At 38.9% G+C, this 18,488-nt stretch overlaps 1 protein-coding gene across 1 annotated transcript in view; it reads right to left on the bottom strand.

The window, feature by feature from the left end:
* LOC144647561 (Fanconi anemia group J protein-like) overlaps nucleotides 1–17,719 on the bottom strand; it is a 37,225-nt gene extending 19,506 nt beyond the window's left edge. Inside the window, exons 1-23 of the mRNA XM_078507354.1 lie at nucleotides 17,445–17,719; nucleotides 15,531–15,642; nucleotides 14,943–14,975; nucleotides 14,732–14,797; nucleotides 13,895–14,014; nucleotides 12,858–12,958; nucleotides 12,077–12,282; nucleotides 11,667–11,756; nucleotides 11,358–11,460; nucleotides 10,766–10,888; nucleotides 9,926–10,021; nucleotides 8,905–9,040; nucleotides 7,028–7,074; nucleotides 6,206–6,355; nucleotides 5,191–5,234; nucleotides 4,495–4,605; nucleotides 4,351–4,396; nucleotides 4,152–4,179; nucleotides 2,195–2,250; nucleotides 1,598–1,738; nucleotides 871–939; nucleotides 535–585; nucleotides 329–400 (exon numbers count right to left, since the gene is read on the bottom strand). Coding sequence (XP_078363480.1) covers nucleotides 329–400; nucleotides 535–585; nucleotides 871–939; nucleotides 1,598–1,738; nucleotides 2,195–2,250; nucleotides 4,152–4,179; nucleotides 4,351–4,396; nucleotides 4,495–4,605; nucleotides 5,191–5,234; nucleotides 6,206–6,355; nucleotides 7,028–7,074; nucleotides 8,905–9,040; nucleotides 9,926–10,021; nucleotides 10,766–10,888; nucleotides 11,358–11,460; nucleotides 11,667–11,756; nucleotides 12,077–12,282; nucleotides 12,858–12,958; nucleotides 13,895–14,014; nucleotides 14,732–14,797; nucleotides 14,943–14,975; nucleotides 15,531–15,642; nucleotides 17,445–17,543 — 2,100 coding nt within the window. The 5' untranslated portion in view covers nucleotides 17,544–17,719. The remainder of the gene's footprint in view (nucleotides 1–328; nucleotides 401–534; nucleotides 586–870; nucleotides 940–1,597; nucleotides 1,739–2,194; nucleotides 2,251–4,151; nucleotides 4,180–4,350; nucleotides 4,397–4,494; nucleotides 4,606–5,190; nucleotides 5,235–6,205; nucleotides 6,356–7,027; nucleotides 7,075–8,904; nucleotides 9,041–9,925; nucleotides 10,022–10,765; nucleotides 10,889–11,357; nucleotides 11,461–11,666; nucleotides 11,757–12,076; nucleotides 12,283–12,857; nucleotides 12,959–13,894; nucleotides 14,015–14,731; nucleotides 14,798–14,942; nucleotides 14,976–15,530; nucleotides 15,643–17,444) is intronic.
* Nucleotides 17,720–18,488: the final 769 nt, after the last annotated feature.

Raw genomic sequence — 18,488 nt, forward strand, 5'->3', positions numbered from 1 at the left:
TGTGAATGTGCAGCTAGGCCAATTCCAGACTCATTTTATTAGAAATTTAATCATTTTTTTCTTAAAAGAAGAGAAGCTACTTGAACCAGCGATCGATTCTGGTAGAGAATTCCAAATTTTAGGACCCTGGAAAAGTATTGTTAACTGCTTTAGATTTGTACGACAGTCCTCTACTGGTCCTCTTGTGTAGCACAGTTGCTATTACATGTAATTTTGGGGCTAGGGGCATTGTTCCTGTTGTTTGTTCTGTTGCTCTTTCGAAGGGTAGTGAGCCATTCATGTGAGACGTGAGACTTTGCGAGAGCTGCTACAAGAAATTCTGTCATACCTGCCAACGTTTGCTGAGCTTGTCCAACATGTTGTAAGATGGGAAGAAACAGAGGACGCCATGAGGCACTGTCTGAACAACAAAACGATAACAATGTAGGTCACAATAAATTAAACAGCGAAGAAAAACAATCAAGACCTAAACAAAAGAGTAATAGACAAGTCGCAAAATACAGACCACAATATAACTATGTCCAACTGCATTACCTCGCAAACGTTAAGTACCATCTTGCCAACCTCATCTTGAAAGGTAAAGGTCTAAAATGAACATTTTAATTTGATCAGATCACCGGTCGCTTATTCAATCAGATACTTTGCCATAAATCTTAGCCCGGAGTAGAAGTATTGTTACTTTCCTGGATGGGACAATAGTGTGTCATTATCAGGCGTATTGCCTTTGCTAAGAAAACAAAACGAAACAATGGCAGTGGCTGGGCTTGAAATGTTGAGTCCATACAAGTAGCCATTAGACTGCCATGCCTCCTCGTTAGTGTACAACATAAATAAATTTAAATATCCGCACACTGATCAATCATGGCATACCTCGGCACTGCGATAACTGGCATTAATAGCTGATCCACTTGGTCCTGCTGACAAGGTTCCAACCCATACCTACAAAACAGATAATGAGCAATAAATTAACATTTTTGTTGTGTTTATTGATCTTGATTATTGATCGTTAAGTCTGTTTTTAAGTTAGTTCTTGACTTTGGTTTCTGTGGCATGAAAGTGGCTAACAGTATTGTTATCCTTCCTGGATTGAACGCTAGTTCGCTACAAACCACCACCTCCCCCTCCCCCCTGCCCCGGCCAATTGTGCACCTGGTGAAGTGAGAAACTTTGAGAGTAAAAAGTCATAGCCTAGGAATAAAACACATTAATCCCAACCTGGGTCAAATACAAAAATTTTACAAAAAACGTCCTAGGCTCCACGCATTGTTAAAATTATCGAATATTATTATTATAAATTATTATTAGTCTGCTTTCTTTTACTTGTATTTTAGGCCCCTTTGTCTCAGTAAGTGTATTCAAGCTATAACATTCCTACTTGTCTGGTTGTTCTTCTTGTTCCCTTAGTGCGACAATATTTCAACAAGCTTGTTTTTTTTGTTTTGTTTTTGTTTTTTGTTTTTTTGCGGGAGGGGGGGGGGGTGGTGTTGTAAAAATTGAACAATGACTTCTCAACTCAAAAGCGTTTGTCACTGGGCATTAATTTGACCTGATCAGTAGTTTGCTGTACAATCTTTTTTGGTAATGTGTCAAGACTGACCTGTGAGTTAGCAATGACATGATTAGCCTCCAGTTGGATTGGGAATTTGATTCCAAGCTCAGAAGAGAAGGATGCCATGGGTGATAGTGTTCCAGAAGTCAGGACAATACAGCGTGCTTGGGAGCCAATCTCTGAGAAAACCTGGGAATTAAAGATTCTTTAATTAGTAATTGTTTCTTTAAGAAACAATCAAGACAGTACGAACTAACTTACTATGGGGCTATAACCTGGACTGCTTGATCGGGAGTCCAGCACTTACTATTCGGCCACCATTCCCCCCAGAGAACAGAAAGTCCTGAGGTGCATAATGGAACGAACTTCCACATGGACTGTCTGTCTTCGACAAAGGGAGGATGCAGACGTTCTTTTGGCTCTTCACTCAGGAAAGCCGGATCGTGTGTGGAGCCAAAAGAATGTCGGATGCAGAGGAAGGGGAAACGATCAAATATTTGCCTGTTTGACACATCAACTTACTCCCATCCCTCCCTCTAAGAGCATTGAAGGGAAAACATAGGCTTCTTATTAGAGGTAAAGAAACTGGTCCAGTTACATTCCAAAGGCTCTTTGAAAATTTTGTGAGCTGATGTAGTAGCTTACCACAGCAGGGTTCAAGCACCAAAAGTTCAGTGAATGTGTCCATTCCTTTCTCATTCCTGTTCGGATTTAAAATAAAGATATTACTTCCACTTTGTAATGGCTGTTTCAAAGTTTAATACTGGAGTCTGTAGACTGAAGCAATTACGGTAGGTGTTTTGCTACTTTGCCTTGATAAATATAGGGAGGTGCGGTGGCCTAATGGTTAGCGCGCTCGACTCCGAGTCAAACGGCCCGGGTTCGAGGCCTGGCCGGGGCCCTGCGTTGTGTTCTTGGGCAAGACACTTTATTATCATATGACCCGTACGGACCCGCGCGCAATTTCCTTGGAAAACCATATGAAAAAAAGTCCCGTATGAGGGCCGTACGCCTCGCTCTAGCAGGGCCGGAAAAAGCCGTAGGGCCCTACTAGAAAAGCGTACGGCCCCGCTACTGCCGCGAGATGCTTGAATTGGAACCAGTTGATTCCACAGCTTTGAATTCAGATGAGCGATAGTTAAGATTTTTCTAAAGAGCAAAGAATGTCCAACATGTTTATTAAAACTTTACTATCAAGAAAACGATGTAGTTTGAAGGCACAAAAATTAAAACAAAAGGTGTTTAAACTCGGCAAATGACGAAGAAATACTCCTGACAACAACAATAAAATCGAAATGAAAGCCGTCAAAAAAAAAAAACATAATCGGACAAAGACTTATCCTGGTTTGTAGTCATGATAAACATTGAAGAAAAATGCAAATGCGAAGTAAACTCATTTTTTTTTCCTGCTGGGTAATTTTTAAATCACAACAAACAAAATGCGAGCACATGTTTACGACTAACCTGATCAATGACACAGTGTCCCGCTTGTTTTCACGAAGCAATTTAAGCACAATTTGGACATCAACTGTAATGCAGAGCTCAACATCGTCGAGGAACTAACGAATTCAAGGACTAAGCAGCAACAACAGACGTTCATGGATACTCCGATCCATGGTAAACAAAACAACTTGAAGCCGGTCGAAGGGAAACGGAGCGAAGCAAAATCCTGAACTGCCAGTATAATCCGTACAATTCCTTTCCAAGTCTTTGTGTAGTTTCATAGATTAAGATCTAATGTTGTTTTTTTACATCCAAAGTCCTTCTTGTTGGAAAATTAATTAACCCTCTCGTTCAAACCAATTGTGAATTTCGGCTCAGAAGAGACGTCGCTAAGTTGTTCAATCAGGATAAATTCAGTCTTCGCTGAGATGAGCACGACTAGCCGAAACGCCGTGCAAATTCTTTGTTGTAGTCCTTCATAACTCTGAAACGTTTCTTTTGAAATTTCTACTAACTGCAATCATGTACGAGGAATTTAGTTGGATTTAAATCTTCTTGGGATGGAGCTAAAACTCGGCGATTTGGTTGACAATTTTAACAGAAGTTAAAAAACTGTGTACGCACATCGCAGTTCAAATGCACTTTACTGGCTTCCCAACAAATTACGAGCTACCATTGGCTTTTCAAAATGCGCGCAAAACGGGCCGCCGCGTCTGCATCCACGAAAGAAAAACAAAAAAAAAAAATTATTGGTCATATGATAAAATGCTTATTGACTGAGTTAGGTCGGGCCGGACGGGAAAATATTTGGCTCTCAGTCAGGACGCACGGACCTCGAGCCAAATATTTTCCCGTCCGGCCCTCCCACTCAGTCAATAAGTACATACTCTCACAGTGCCTCTCTCCACCCAGGTGTATACAGTGTAAATGGGTACCGGCAAATTTACTGCCGGGGGGTAACCCTGCGATGGACTAGCATCCCATCCAGGGGGGAGTAGCAATACTCCTAGTCGCTTAATGCTACTGAAACCGGGATAAGCTCCGGCTGTATGGGCCTCGTGGCTCGGAGACCTGCCTTGATAAAGGTAATAGGAATGCAGAATGGATTGGTTAAAAACTACAATAGTGGAAAATTTTAAACAACAAATTTTATTTTCACCTCCATTAGCCCTTCTCCATCCTCCAGGCTTTATTTACATGTAAAGAAATGGGAGAAATCCTTGTTAGGTGTTTTGATTGGCCAGTTGAAACAGAAGTCATCAGAAAGATATCAAAATTTCTCAAAACCTTTGTCAATTGACAAAAGTGACGTATGCAGCTCTGTAAAGAGGTTGACTTTGAAACAAATTTTAACTTACCAGGACTACATCTCGGACCATAACCGATGTTTTCAATATGGCACATCTGAAACGTTGTAAATTTACAATTTATTTTTTTTTTTGACCAACTCTCTTCCATAGCAAAGGAAAAGCATATATATTAAGCCAAAAAGGTTTATGTACCTGTAATCTGAAATGTATTGCATATCGTTCCCCATCATAAATCTGCCAATCAGAAATATTCCCTCCAGAAGAGAAAGACTATGAGATGTTAAAGAAGGTATGTCACTTGATCTGCAAAAGAAAAATAAACCATCATGAATAATTTGATTTGCTTGACAAAAAGTGATATTCATGTAACGTGAAAAACGTACGTTACAAACTAAACCCCCCCCCCCACTCCAACCTATATTCCCATCTGACTGCTAACGAAAAAAAATAATATTCCAGTTAAAAGCCCCTTGGATAGAAGCCCTCGCCTCATCCAACTTGTCTATATCAGCTTTAGTTATAAACTTCCTCACAGAACATTGCACTTCAAACAGAAATAGGCAACGCTATGTTTGCAAGTAGAGTGCAGGACTTAACCTTCAATTACCGGTAAAGTACATCACTCATTTATCATCTGCTCATTTACAAACAGTTTTTTTATGCCCCTTATTACGCCCTTCAGATGTAAGGTCCTGGCCCAGTTATTTGCCCACCCAAAACCCCTTACCAAGTAGTAGAAACGCAAGGATTATAGCCAGCACTTTACAGTACCATAACAAACTTTATGAGAATCTACTTTTGCCTACAGGTTCAGAAGCTCACTCCTGGGTTAAAAGAAAATTCTAATGAGCTCATGTCACTGATTGATTAACATCTTTTTTAAGTTACCTGGTTGGATCCTTCATGGCTGTCATTACATGCTGAAAATGCTCCTGTTCAGTAAAGAAAAAGAACTTAAAAAACTTAAAGACCAAGTGTAACAGTAATTAACAATTAGACTACGAGCCCGAGTTTTCTATGAGCGAATAGTCAACGAGGCGCAGCCGAGTTGACTATCGCTCATAGAAAACGAGGGCGAGTAGTCTAATTGTTTTAGTAGAAACTCTAAAGGATTGCAGTCCAAAACCTAATATTGTGTGCACTTTGAAGACAAAAATCAAGAAAATTTACCGCTTAAAGAGCTACGCGCACGCGACTGTTTTCTATCGGCGAATAGAAAACAGTGGGAGAACCAATCAGATTTGCGGATTTCCAATAGAACACAGCTGAGTTTCTACTAATAAGTATTATTATTTTGTCTCCTGCAATCAGAATCATTTCCTTTACAATCAAAAAATTTCAAGAGCTTACTGGTTAACAAATTTCACTATAATCAATAAGTCCCATATAAACAATTCAACTTGATTCCACAACCACCCACTTTTTTAGTTACATGTTACATGTAACTGAAAAAGATACATGTAAAATTAACCTGATTTGATCCAAAAATCGTCCATACTAAAAAAGAAACCAACTGTTCTAAATAAGACAAAAGGAATTTAACAAGTGATAGATGCATGTAATTGTGGCTTTCAGTAACATGCAAACTCCGAAATTCAAACTTTAACCAGAGGTTTACACTTTTTGTTGTCATCAATCATCTTAACGGACCTCTTGGAAGACAGATATGTTCACTTCAACTGGGTCAAAAGGTCACATCTGTCAGTAGTGATTGATAGATTTTGATCCACTTTGTTTGTTTCTGTTCTTTAAGGTTTGTTGGTTATTGCCATAAAATTTATGATTGGCGGCAGCAAAAACGCAATTGTTAGTTTGGTTTTGAACTTCAGAGTTTGCATGTTTTTGAAAACTGCAATAAACAATTTTTTCATGAATTCATATTAAAAATTGCAAAGTTACATACATAATAAATGTAGAACGTTCCTGGTGTGATTCCTTGTTTCTCCATAGCTCCTACAATTTCCATTCCAGACCAGACTTTAGAGGATTGTTCAAAGCTTCGCTCTTTCAAATGAGCAGAACTTTCATGTATCCACCGTAAAAAGCTCCCAACCTTTAATGCCAAAACAAATTTGAACTAGTCAGGATCCAGATTCTTGCTACTGCTTAACAGTAGTTTCAGTAAGATGAATTTCGCTTAAATCATGATGTATGCCAAAATATCTTTCCTGACTGTCATTATCATGATCATGTAAGTTTGTCAATGAAGGGTTAGAAGTAAAGAATAAACTATGTTATTTTAGTGCAGTATCCTATGCACTCTAGCAAATGTGGTTGAAAGATTACCCTGAAGAAATGGCCTTGATACAACACTTCAACATCACGTTAAGACTACCGTATTTACTCGAATAAGCGCCACCCCCAAATAAGCGCCACCCTCGAATAAGCGCCACATTTGGGGCAAAAAAGTCAGTAAGCGCTTCCCCTGAAAAAGCACCGCAGTCCCAATGCAGCACTTATTCCTCGAATAAGTGCTGCACTTGAGGTGCGAAAAATTTAATAAGTGCCGCGACGCTTATTCGAGTAAAAACGGTATGTGGGATTAATTCTATTCTAACACATATACAGACAACAATCATGTAGTTTGTGGGTTCCCTGTATTGGGAGCAAAATGACAAAGGGAGTTATAAATATAGGTTTGAACCTGATAGAAGGCCATATCTACAGAGATTTTATTACATTTTTTTTTTAATTTCGTGGATAAAGAAAAGGCTGGTATATTTACCATTAAATGTAAAGATTTGTGGTGATCTGTTAAAACCTTGAATTGCACTAGAGAGTTAAACAAAGGTACCAAAAGGTTAGAATAACAATTTAGTGTGATTTCAAATGTAGCAGACAGAAGCAAAGTGTTACAATAATACAAGACACTAAGTGCAGTGTGACTACCGTAAAAACCCGCAGATAAGCCGCACCTTTTTTCCAAAAATTTTCGCTCGAAAGCGGGGGTGCGGCTTATCTGCGGGAACATTCGGAAAAGGTGCCGTAAATTTTCGTTAACTGATGCTAATTTATGGAAAATTATGTAAATAAATATAACATAAAACTACAAGAGAGTACCGGTCATTGCTTTTGCAAGTTTGACAGCTCCTATACTGTTTGCAGTGTCGACAATGGCCTATAACTTTAACAGTAATATTGATACTTTTACGAGCGAGAAAATACCACGAGTATTCACGAGTAAGATGGCCAATTGTTTCTTTCTCATTTTGCACTTTGATGGAAAATTTGTCGAACTGATTACGAAACTCTCTTTATGCAACAAGTTTATCTCCAATAGATGGCTCCCAAATCTCTTTAATTTGTCGATATGATAGCCACGAAACCCGAACGCCTCCATCGCCATCTTGTTTTGCTTTACGTTCTCGCCCTAGTCCCATATTTCGCGTCCGATCAAATGCCTGGTTACTAAGCTACGAACGTTCGGCAAACGCAAGTTCTTGTTGTTGTGACACAAAAATCTATGGAAAAACTGCGTTGAATGAAGAAATACCTGTCAACAAATGCCAGAAAAAGATCACCCATAATATGTCAAAGTTGGTTTTCATTATATTAAAGAGCTCAAATTGTGGGTAAGACTGAAGTATTTTCTGTTTCAATGTTCATTGAGTTTACGTTCGATGAAGAAGACTTCCTAAAGACTCAACTTTGGATTTTTGACTCGACTTTGGATTTTCTTTGATTTACTTTCAAAAAACTTTTTTTCCAACATTTGAGTTGTTAAACTCGGGGTGCGGCTTATCTGCGGGTGCGGCTTATACGCGGGTGTTTACGGTACTTCCCTCAATGGAATTGTAGTCCATTGCAGATTACCTCTAGCACTGTCAACTACCCACTTATGAACATATTAGAAAGCTAACAGCTAAAGAGGCAAGGGTAAACATCATGTATGACATGGTATGATTGCAATACCTTTATCAGGGCTTCAGGGCAGCAAATAACTATTGGTCATCAGACATTGGCCGACCTAAATTTTCTCATGTCCGACGAAATCCCAAGTCTGGTTGGACATCGTAAATCATTTTATGGCATGCTTCGAAAAGTTCTTTCGTTGAAGCGATAAAAGAATTAGATAAAATAACAAAGACAGAGAATGTCAAGAAATTACTGAAGTTTATTTTATGGCAACGATGAATACAAATCTGTCCAACCACAATTTTGTTTTGTCTGACCAAGATGGTGGCTTAGTAGGACATATGTCCTTTCAACTGAAAAAAATTATTGGCAGCCCTGGGGCTTGAAACTACAGTGGAGGTGGGGAATACAAGAATATCACAGGGTAGAACTCTCTAAACTAAACAATATAAAACCCAAAACAAGTCCCACAGCTATTAAACAAACATTACAGATCTCTGACCATAACACTTTAACAACATAAAATTCTAAACAAGCTCTAAAAGAGATTGCTAATAAGTGAAAACGTTATTTAGAGCTATAACTTTAAGGTTGGGGGGGGCCTTCATCGCCTTGCTTATGGGGAGGGGTTCTTTTCTTAAGAATGTTATGGTGTAACTGTAAATTTTTCTGCAGTCCTATACCATTCCTCACAAATTTACAAATCCAACTGTACCTACAATTATAATTTATTATTTATTTATTTACCTAGTCTGTCTAGGTCATCTAAAGTGTTCTGTAAGTCCACAGCTGTCAAAGAAAGGCTGGCTGCATCTCTTGCTGAGTCCTCTACATTGTGTGCCTCATCTAGAACTATAATCTGGTCTTTGAGGTTAATATCCATCTGGAAAAAACCCCACACAGATCAGATCTAAAATGTCTTAAACTGTTCAGAATCCTACTTAAAAGGAAACATTTGCCATCTGAGCAAGTTTCCTTAAAGCATATGCCAAAAAAACTAATGTCCAATCTGCTGGGTGAAGAGGCGAGAGCTAATTTCCATCCCTAAAACTGTGAAACTTACACTATCAATACCTTGTTATGATCCAATTCAAAAGGGATTGGATATAATATGAAAAAAGAAAAAAGAAAAGAGCCTTCTGAGCAGCTTCTGAGCTACATTATTCTCAAACATTGGCCTGAGGTGCAGTTGTTTAAATTGGTAGACAAGCTAAACCTTCTACCGGTTAGCTCATGCTCGGTTTCATTAGCATTACCAGTTACCGGTAGCTCATTTAGAGCCCTGGACTACCGTGTGGGAGGTCTTGGGTTCGATTCCCAGACCAGAACAACAAGTGCTCAGGGTCTTAAAGTAACTGAGGGGCATATGTTGCCTTTGCAATGACATCCGCAAATGGTTAGATATTCTAGTCTTCTCAGATAAGGACGATAAACTGTAGGCCCCGTCTCCTTCATCTTCAGTGTTATGGTCAGAAGGAGACGAAAAAGAACCCACACACTTATCGTAAAGAGTAAGGCATGGAGTTTCCGATGTTGTGGTCTGGTCTTTGCACATTGTGCTGTATACTGTGAAATGCTCGGTTTCATTAGCATTACTTGCTGAGGCCTAACACCGAGGGTCAATAAAATTTCAGTTCAGTTCAGCTCTGGATTATATTCCCAAAATGACCTGACTGTTTTTTCCATTTGCCCTCATTTATCCAGGGCAGTGACTAAAACTTCCAATGGAATACTAAGATGCAAACAGTAAGAGACTTTTGAGCCCTACCTGCATTCTGATTTTAGGATCGATAAGGTAGTTATAAGGACAGAAAATAATGTCAGCTTCCTTCATTAACTCCCTTGCTGCATAATATGGGCAGGCCTAGATCACAAAGCAGAACCATGTTATTGTGTTCTTAGAATGGCAAAGAGCATTTTTTTGTAAGTAAAAAATAATTAAAATAAATTGAGCACAAGAGCACATCAAAACATTTCACACAACAAAATCATTACAACTTGGCTTAAAAAGGTACTTACAGTGATTCTAGTGAATGACAAAACGATTAAGCAAAACAGTTGGGTAGGACTCAACATAATTCAAAACATGCTTAGATGGTAGCCACATTTCATATTCTTCTAGGATACTGTAGATCTACATATCTTGGCTAGCCCTATGCTACAATTTGCCAGATTTTGAAACAACTTGTCAATTTTTGACAACAGTCATCCCCTGGGTTGCTTCTTAGAATAGATCCTTGGAAAGTTTTTTTGAGTGATTCTTGCTGTACTCTGAAACGGTAGAGCGGTTTTCCATTGAGTGATTAAAATAATTCGCATTTTCTTTGGTTTTGCAATACTATGTAAACTAATTGATGGGTGTGAAAAATTTGATCTACTTTCTCATCCATTCAGAAGACAAAACGAAACACATCAAGACTCATTGCGCACGCACTTCTAACCAGCTATAAGTATTCCCTTTGAGTTTTGATTGCATCACTGGATTGTTTCTGTTCTTTGTGATTGGCCAGATTGATTAGTTAGTTCTGTGACACTAAATACCGGTAATTGAAAACCACTCTATTTCAAGTAATGGCTATTAACTCTGCCAGTCCTCTTTTGTGGATACCTTGATTTGACCTCCAAGAGTGACCAAGTCTTCAATATCCCAGGCAGTAGAGAGACCATGGTATCTAAGGCTGGTCTGGGTCCTGATAGTGTGAACTTTCTGATAAAACCTGCAGGTTGTGCCCTAAACAACAGAAAGAACGTAATATTATTAGAATGCAGTTTATGTAATAATGACTGACAATGCAACCTTTCTGAAGCATTTTACACCATTGGTGCTAGCAAAACAATGTTTTTACACAGAAGCACACTATAACAAAAGTGTGATCAGGTAGCTAAAGTGCCCAGACAGGTGAGCAGTGTTTGTTGCTCTTTTGTTCTCATAAACTTTAAAAGGTGGGTAGAGTGGCTGGGACAAAAAGACTATTAAATTTTGGGCTAGCTACTCGCAGCCCCAGGCTAGTATTTAAACCGATGTATAGGGCAATTTTATTTTTAGTTTTTCATCTTGCCCTGAGGAGAAAGGCACTGAGGAAAAAACCACCACACCACAACATGTCCAAATGAAGTAGTTCTGATACCACTGTCCAATTCAGACGATTTCCAGCTTCTTGATATTGTTAAACCTAGTTAAATAACAAATTTCTACAAACCGCTGAACCATCCAGTAACTTTTTACATTCCTCATTCTTGTTCTTTCCTTTTGAAACTATTGGATGCACACAGGAGTGCTCTCGACTGGAAAGAATGGTCATCCTAAAAATAGAAGAACTTTAAATTAGGAAGGAAGCGATAACAAACAAATAAGTAAATGAACAGATCATGTCCAGGGACATATCTGAGTGCACATTTTTGCACCAAATGGAGGTTATTGTTTCTTATATATATATTGTTTGTTATTTGTGTGGAATGGAGAAATTAAAAATACAAAATACAAATACACTGTACAAGTAAATTCATACCTTGCTCTGTGGTAAGCAGTCTTCCTTAGTTCCCTTGAAATCTGTGCTATTTGCTTGTGTGTTCTAGTTCCAAAGAAAATCTTTGGAACCCTGCAAATAAAGAGAAATATTATTATTCTTGGGAAAACTCAACTAAGCTAATTCCTGTGTACAGTACAAACCCATTATTTATAATAATGACCACTCACAGGCCATAAAAATGTGGTCATAAGTAACAGAGTTCAGGGTTTTGAATACCGCCCCCCCCCCCCCCCCGACCCCAGCCTTATTGAAAGCCCTGAGAGTTGTTGTATTAATGAGGTAGCTTTGGATTACATGTACTTGCACTGATCCAAAAGGACATCATTACAGGGATAAATGCATGCTGTGAAAACACAAGCCAAAGCCACTTTCCTCTCATGAAAACTTACTTCAACTTTTCTGATTTGTCATCACTCTTGCCACTGTTATCAGGAGATAACTTGTCTTTCTTGTCCATTGCACCTGGAGAACTGTTCTCCCCTGCTCTGTCTGCTTTCAGCTCCATGGTCCATTCTGGAGGCTCACAGTCTGCTTCATCTTCAACTGAGGTTCCAAAGGGTGTCTGGACACGTCTCTTTTTAGAAGATGACAATGCCTGTTAATTAAAATCAACGTTTATTGCAAGGGTGAGTCTATTATTATTATTGCTTGTCTAGTCATCATCATGGAAAAGCATGAATAGAGATAATAATATTAAGCAGAATATACTTTAAACTCCGGAAATTACTTCCAGTCAGGTTGTCCAGATGTTGGTCACTAGCAACAGTTTTTTTTTTTTTTTCAGGATTACGTACCGTCACCTGGTTTGAATCTGCCATTATTTGGATTAAACCATAATTAGCAGTAATGAAAAACGTTATAAGAATTCAAAAATTTGAAGGTTATTACACTGCACAGTTTCAAAGATCTTGCTGCCTGCACCTACTTCTGCCGATTTAATTATGTTCACTTGTATTTGGTTTAAATTTTATTATAGCAGTTTGTTTTTTAATTTTTCTTTGTCTCCAAAAAATTTCATTACCATACTGAAGCAAAGAAAAACAAAAATCATTTGAAACTGTTTTTGTTAAGCAGAAAGTGATCCATTTGTCAAATGGATCACAAAAAGTTCTGATTTTTTTGTTTTGTTTTAAGCCATACACCCTTCATCCTGTTGTGTTTGTAGTTTACCTGATTTCCTGGAGTTCTGAAACGTTTCTTTGCTGGCTGGAAATCATCATCAGTTGGGCTCTCAGACTCATTGCCTCTGCTGGCAAGTGATTCATTTAGCTCTGCAAGAAAAAGATTCAGATAACCAGTTTTCGTAAAAATGAATCATTAATACTAATGTACTCAGAGTACACCCGTCAAAAATGATGTTTCTGCTTGTTTTCAGCACCGACCTTTCATTGAATTGCTAGCGATATTTTAAAGAAGCTTGAACTGCAAAACAGCTTCATGAAAATGATTTAAAGTAGATAATGCTGCAGATTATTGGGATCTTAATAAAGAAAATACTCGTTATGCACCTAAACTGAATCTAGGTGTTTTAGATTGAGGCAAATCAATTCCATGCTGATGGCTTTAGCACAAGGTTTTCTGATGGGTCCTTACCTTTATATAACTAATCAACAATTATAGTACATGGAAAGTTCTTTGTAGTAGTATTAAGGTCGGAACAGACTAGGCGACAAGTCGCAGCGACAGGTCTCTGCGACAAGTCCCTCCGTGTTTAGCGCTTCAAAACAAGTCGCTGCAACAAGGCGCTTGTTCGGTAGACACACAGTGAATTTGGAAGAGTGGGAAAGTGAACTAGTTTTCCAATTCAATATGGCAAAAAATACATGACGCTCTCTCATTGGTTAAATTTTGTCACAGCAACTTGGCACAGATGTAAGCACACGCTGGGACAACGCTGCTTTCGCTCATTTTGTCACTGCGATCAGTCGCACAAATTCAAACTGTGACAAAATTCTGTTGCAGCGACAAAGATTATCGCAAAAATGCACCATGTCACACGAGGCAACATATTGAAGCAACTTGACCCCGCGACATGTTGCAGCGACTTGTCGCCTAGTGTGTCCCAACTTTTAAGTTACCAATATTGAATTGTTTTTTCTTAGGCGTTAAACATCTCAGCCTCTGGTTTGGGTGCAAGCTGAGGTTCAAAGGTGTCCAAAGAGAAGTGGTTTCTTTTTCTCAGCAGGCTGTATCTATTTTTAACAAACCTGGCATCTGCACTGGAGTGGCTACTGCTTCTGTTTTCAGTGGTGTATCAATACCACTTCTTTCTGGATGGCTGGTATTATTCTGATTAAAATAATCACTTTTGACAGCATTTGCTGGATCTGAGGAACCAACAGAGAAAAAAAATTATGTTAATAAGTTATACAGTCAACTCTTGTTTTAGCAGACACGCTTGACGCGTTATTAAGTGTCCGTTAAGACCGTAATAGCGGGAGTCATTTCCAGTCAAAGCTCTTTCGCCGGGGATCTGAGTTTTGTCGGTAATAGCAAGTGTCCGCAATAGCGGGGTGTCCGCAAGGCGAGAGTTGACTGTACAGTATTCCAAGTAAGGGCAAGGGTCACAAGTCAGAAACCCACCAAGGTCAACTAACTAACTTGACAATTAATGGAAAATTTCTTATGATTTAGTCAGAGCAGTGGGAATTTGACTTGTTGGAATTTCTTGCTGACATCTGACCCTGAATACTTATCTGGAACCTAGCCTGGTTATAGATTCTGTTAGGAGTGGTTATCAAAAGCACGCTTACTGTTAAGTCTGTAGAAAGGCCTCAACCCCCCACAGTCAAAAACAGATTACTTTCTGGACTTCAGTAAAACATTTTGGTTAGTATTCTACGAGTTTGAAGGATTTGTCCCAATAATAACAGGGATCAATTCCTTTATTCTTACTGCCTTTCTTCATTATTATGCATCAATATCATGAGATCATGAGTTGAAATTGGATACTGATCAATCTTGAGACTTCTTAAACATAAATTTAAATATTATATTTCATTATTAGGTGCACAACACTGTAAACATGTTTAATTTCACTACACCTGTTGGAAGAGGTTTCTCTTCATCAGCACATGTTTTGCTGCAGCATCCATCGTCATATGCCTCAGCTGTAAAATAATTTAAAAAAAATTAAATGATTTAGCATCCAAAACTATACATGTCCAGTCATGTGTGGCCCCATCATATCCACATGCATTGCTTCACCATATCTAAATGTGCCTTTCTAACTACTGGCAATGAAGTTTAACTTACCATTCATTTGTTCTTCAAGCTTTGCCTTCTTATCTGTTTGTAAAGAAAACGGGAAAAATATTAAATCACTCTCAAAAACACCCACAAAATCTGTCCTACAGACCAAATAGCTGTATTGTACGACCAAGAATCAAATAATAATATTGTATGGACCAATTGCAGTCAACTCCCACCTTGGGGACACCTCGCTATTACGAATAACCCGCTATTACCGACAGGAGTTCAAGTCCTAGCGAATAAGAATAACTGAAAATAACTCCCGCTACTACGGACTTTTACTATTAACTTTTCACTATTTCTTTCGGGCGAAATAATCTCACTGTTTTAGTATATACTAAAGGAACTATTCACCTCAGTGTCAGTGGCTAGTGGTGGATTTTTAACTTGCCGCTACGCGGCTCGGTTAATTATCCACCACTAGCCACCTCCACTTCGGTAAATAGTTAATAAATATGGCTGCTTTTTGTACCGTAGTTCATATGATTGGCCAATACTGAGACTCAACCAACAGTCTTCCCAGTCAATATTAAATTATTGTGTGTGTATTTGAAAATTTGAGTCATTTTTTATTTAAAGGTTGGCACATACCATATTCTGCAGCTTGCCAAGCCAAACAAGAACACAGCAAGGCCAGACTTTTTCCACTTCCTGTGGGACTCTCTAGCAGAGAATTTTGTTGCCTTTCAATGCCCTTAATAATCTGTGAAGTGACACAACAGCAAAATGCATAGAAAATAATAAGAAAAGTGAAAAATTGAAAAAAGATATATGGTAATATTAAAAGTAATAACTTTCACCTCCCTGCCACCCTTCTGAAGATGGTAAGCCAAGACCAACAAGAACATAATTTTAGTTATAGGTATTCATAAATATCTACTATGTTTATTTTCATGTGACAAAATAGCATTGTGCAATTCTAGAAAATATCCATACCATGGAAGGTCATTGGAAATTCCGAGTGGGTGTGGGGTCTCGAAGGAAAGTATGGGACTTGGGGTGGGGGATTCAAACCAAAAACCCTTCCAAAGTTGGGGTATGGATATTTTCTGGAACAACGACTCAGTCATCACATGCTCTATGTTCCAGCAGCATGCTCGTTGTTTGGCTTCATTTTTGCCATGTGTTTTTTTTGCTTTCACTGCTCGCTCCTCCTTCTTAGGAGTAAGTATTTTGATTTGGTGAATTGATATTTGGGTTGGTAGGTATTTTCACTGATTCCATGTGCTCACCTATCGGTGATGGGTTTCAATACACACAATGCAGGCATAAATGAGAATATACCTCATTTATTTCAGAGTTTTTCGCAAGCTTGCTCTTAGAAAACTGTTCAATTCTCATAACATATAAACGGATTTTATAGTTCACAGATTTACTGCTTTAGGTTAGCATGTATGATTGAATTATGTTGATCGCTTGTTAACACCAAGTTAATTATTGACTGGGATTTTGTGCAAGTAATCGGCATAATTTCGGTATATCACCATATTCAATTATGAATACAATTTTGTGGGTCCCATTCTACTTGCAAGTGCCATTCGTTTGTGAGGAAATAAATTGTACGCATAATCAAGTATGGGGCTATACAGAAATCTTTCCAAATAATTAAATTAAAGCTGGTAGATATTTTGTAGTAAAAGGACTGATTTTTGAAAAAAAATAAAATATAAGATAGAGGAGTAATAAACAGAAGTAAACCATTTACAACAATACAACCCCAAAGCACCCCTTGGGAATTTATTGTTATGAATATTCCTCAATTCTAAGGGCCTGTTTACATGATTCCGGAATGACTTTCATTCCGGAACGAAACTCGTTCCGGAATGAAGTTCGTTCTGCATTCACATGACAGCGTCGACCGGTTCAACCAAAGGCATTTTCACGTGCGCGGTTTTCGCGCGAGATCAAAACAAGGTGGCGCATGTTTCGCGCGAGATCAAAACAACATGGCGCATGTTTCGCGCAAACATGTTTTTGTGCCCATGGATGGCCGTATCTGCAGTTTTAACGAGTAATTTGACCATAGAGCTGCTCCTTTGGGCTAAGCAGTAAATGATATTACGTTTTCTCGCTTTGAATTCAAACTGTGGAGTTCGTATGCGGTTTCATGAGTTGCGATTTCATCTCGGAACGAAATTCGTTCTGTGTTTACATGATACCAGAATGAAATGTCATTCCAGAACGAAACTTTCATTCCGGAATGAAAACCGGAACGAACTCATTCCGGAATGACTTGACTTTCGTCTCGGTATCATGTAAACAGATACAGAGAAATGTATGGGGATGGAATGAACTCGTTCCGGAATGAAAGTCATTCCGGAATCATGTAAACAGGCCCTAAGAAGCCAATTTATAAGTTACGCTAATCGATAATCGATTTGTACTCGCAGACTGTTTCATTTTGTAACCAATATTTCATTTCAACCAACCAGTGCAGTTAATAGATAAATGTCGCGTTTACTGCTGTCGACATCTTGAAAGACAAATAATTGACTAAAGTCTTACCATGTTCATCATGGACAGTTGGGTCGGATAAGCTTTGCAAGGGAAAACAACTTTCACGCCATTGATCGTGTACGCGAACTGTCCGTTTTCCGTCTCCATGTTTCAACATCTAATTTCGACTCAACAACAGGTTTTCTAAACAAAGTAGGTCCTCTTAGCTAATTCCTAACAAACAGTGAGTTATTTCGGGATAGATGGATCGCAATTTGGCACAAAATAGAGCTCCATCAATGAGAAAATGTCCATTTGAACATGATGAGCGCGCGGGAAAAACAGTTCGAACGGCGCGGCGAAATAAACTGGTGCCCAGTTCTTCTCGTTCATCAGCAAGTGAAGGGGGCGGAAGGGGGCGTGGACAGTTCGGAGATCTCCTCGTGGACATCCGCGTGGCCAAGCAAGGAAACACCCAGGATAGGCCAGGAATTGGGCAACCTAATTGCCCTGTAATACGGTGTTTTATACTGTGGAATGCTCGCCGTCCCAGGTTTGGCGCCAATTTAACGCTATTATAAACCAACTCAGAGGACCATAGAAACTAGAAACCTAAATATTTTGCGCCTTTCTCCTTTTTGTGGACCATCCCACCCTAAGTAACTTACAGAAACACCATTTTAGGGAAGGTACGTTTTTTATTGGGGGAGGGGGGGGGGGTGGGTCGGGGCCTCAGAGGGGAGGGTCATCAGTAAAAAATTTTACAAATTGGGGAGGGCCAAACCTGTTTGCTTTTTCACAGGAGGGGGAGGGTTACACTTTGTTTCGGCATGGAAAAAAATTTAACAAGAAAAAAACATAAATAGTGGTAACAATCATAACATGGCCAACGCATGCTTTGAAAAAAGACCCTAAAATGTCTTCTTCGTTTCACAACGCTTTCATTACCCTTCAGTTCGTGAAACAGACCGCCATTTTGTTTTCAAAGCTTTGCTTTTCCAAGTAGTGCCTAGTTTTTCCAAAAGAAAGATCGTTTGTTTTGTTTGGCCGGTTTTCCGGCCACTGGTGATGGAATGGGATATTTTCTGCTTGGCCAGAAAACTGGCCATCGCT

This window comes from Oculina patagonica, chromosome 3 (assembly GCF_052425735.1).
Source record: "Oculina patagonica isolate OP01 chromosome 3, crgOcupat, whole genome shotgun sequence".
NCBI classification, from domain to species: Eukaryota; Metazoa; Cnidaria; class Anthozoa; order Scleractinia; family Oculinidae; genus Oculina; species Oculina patagonica.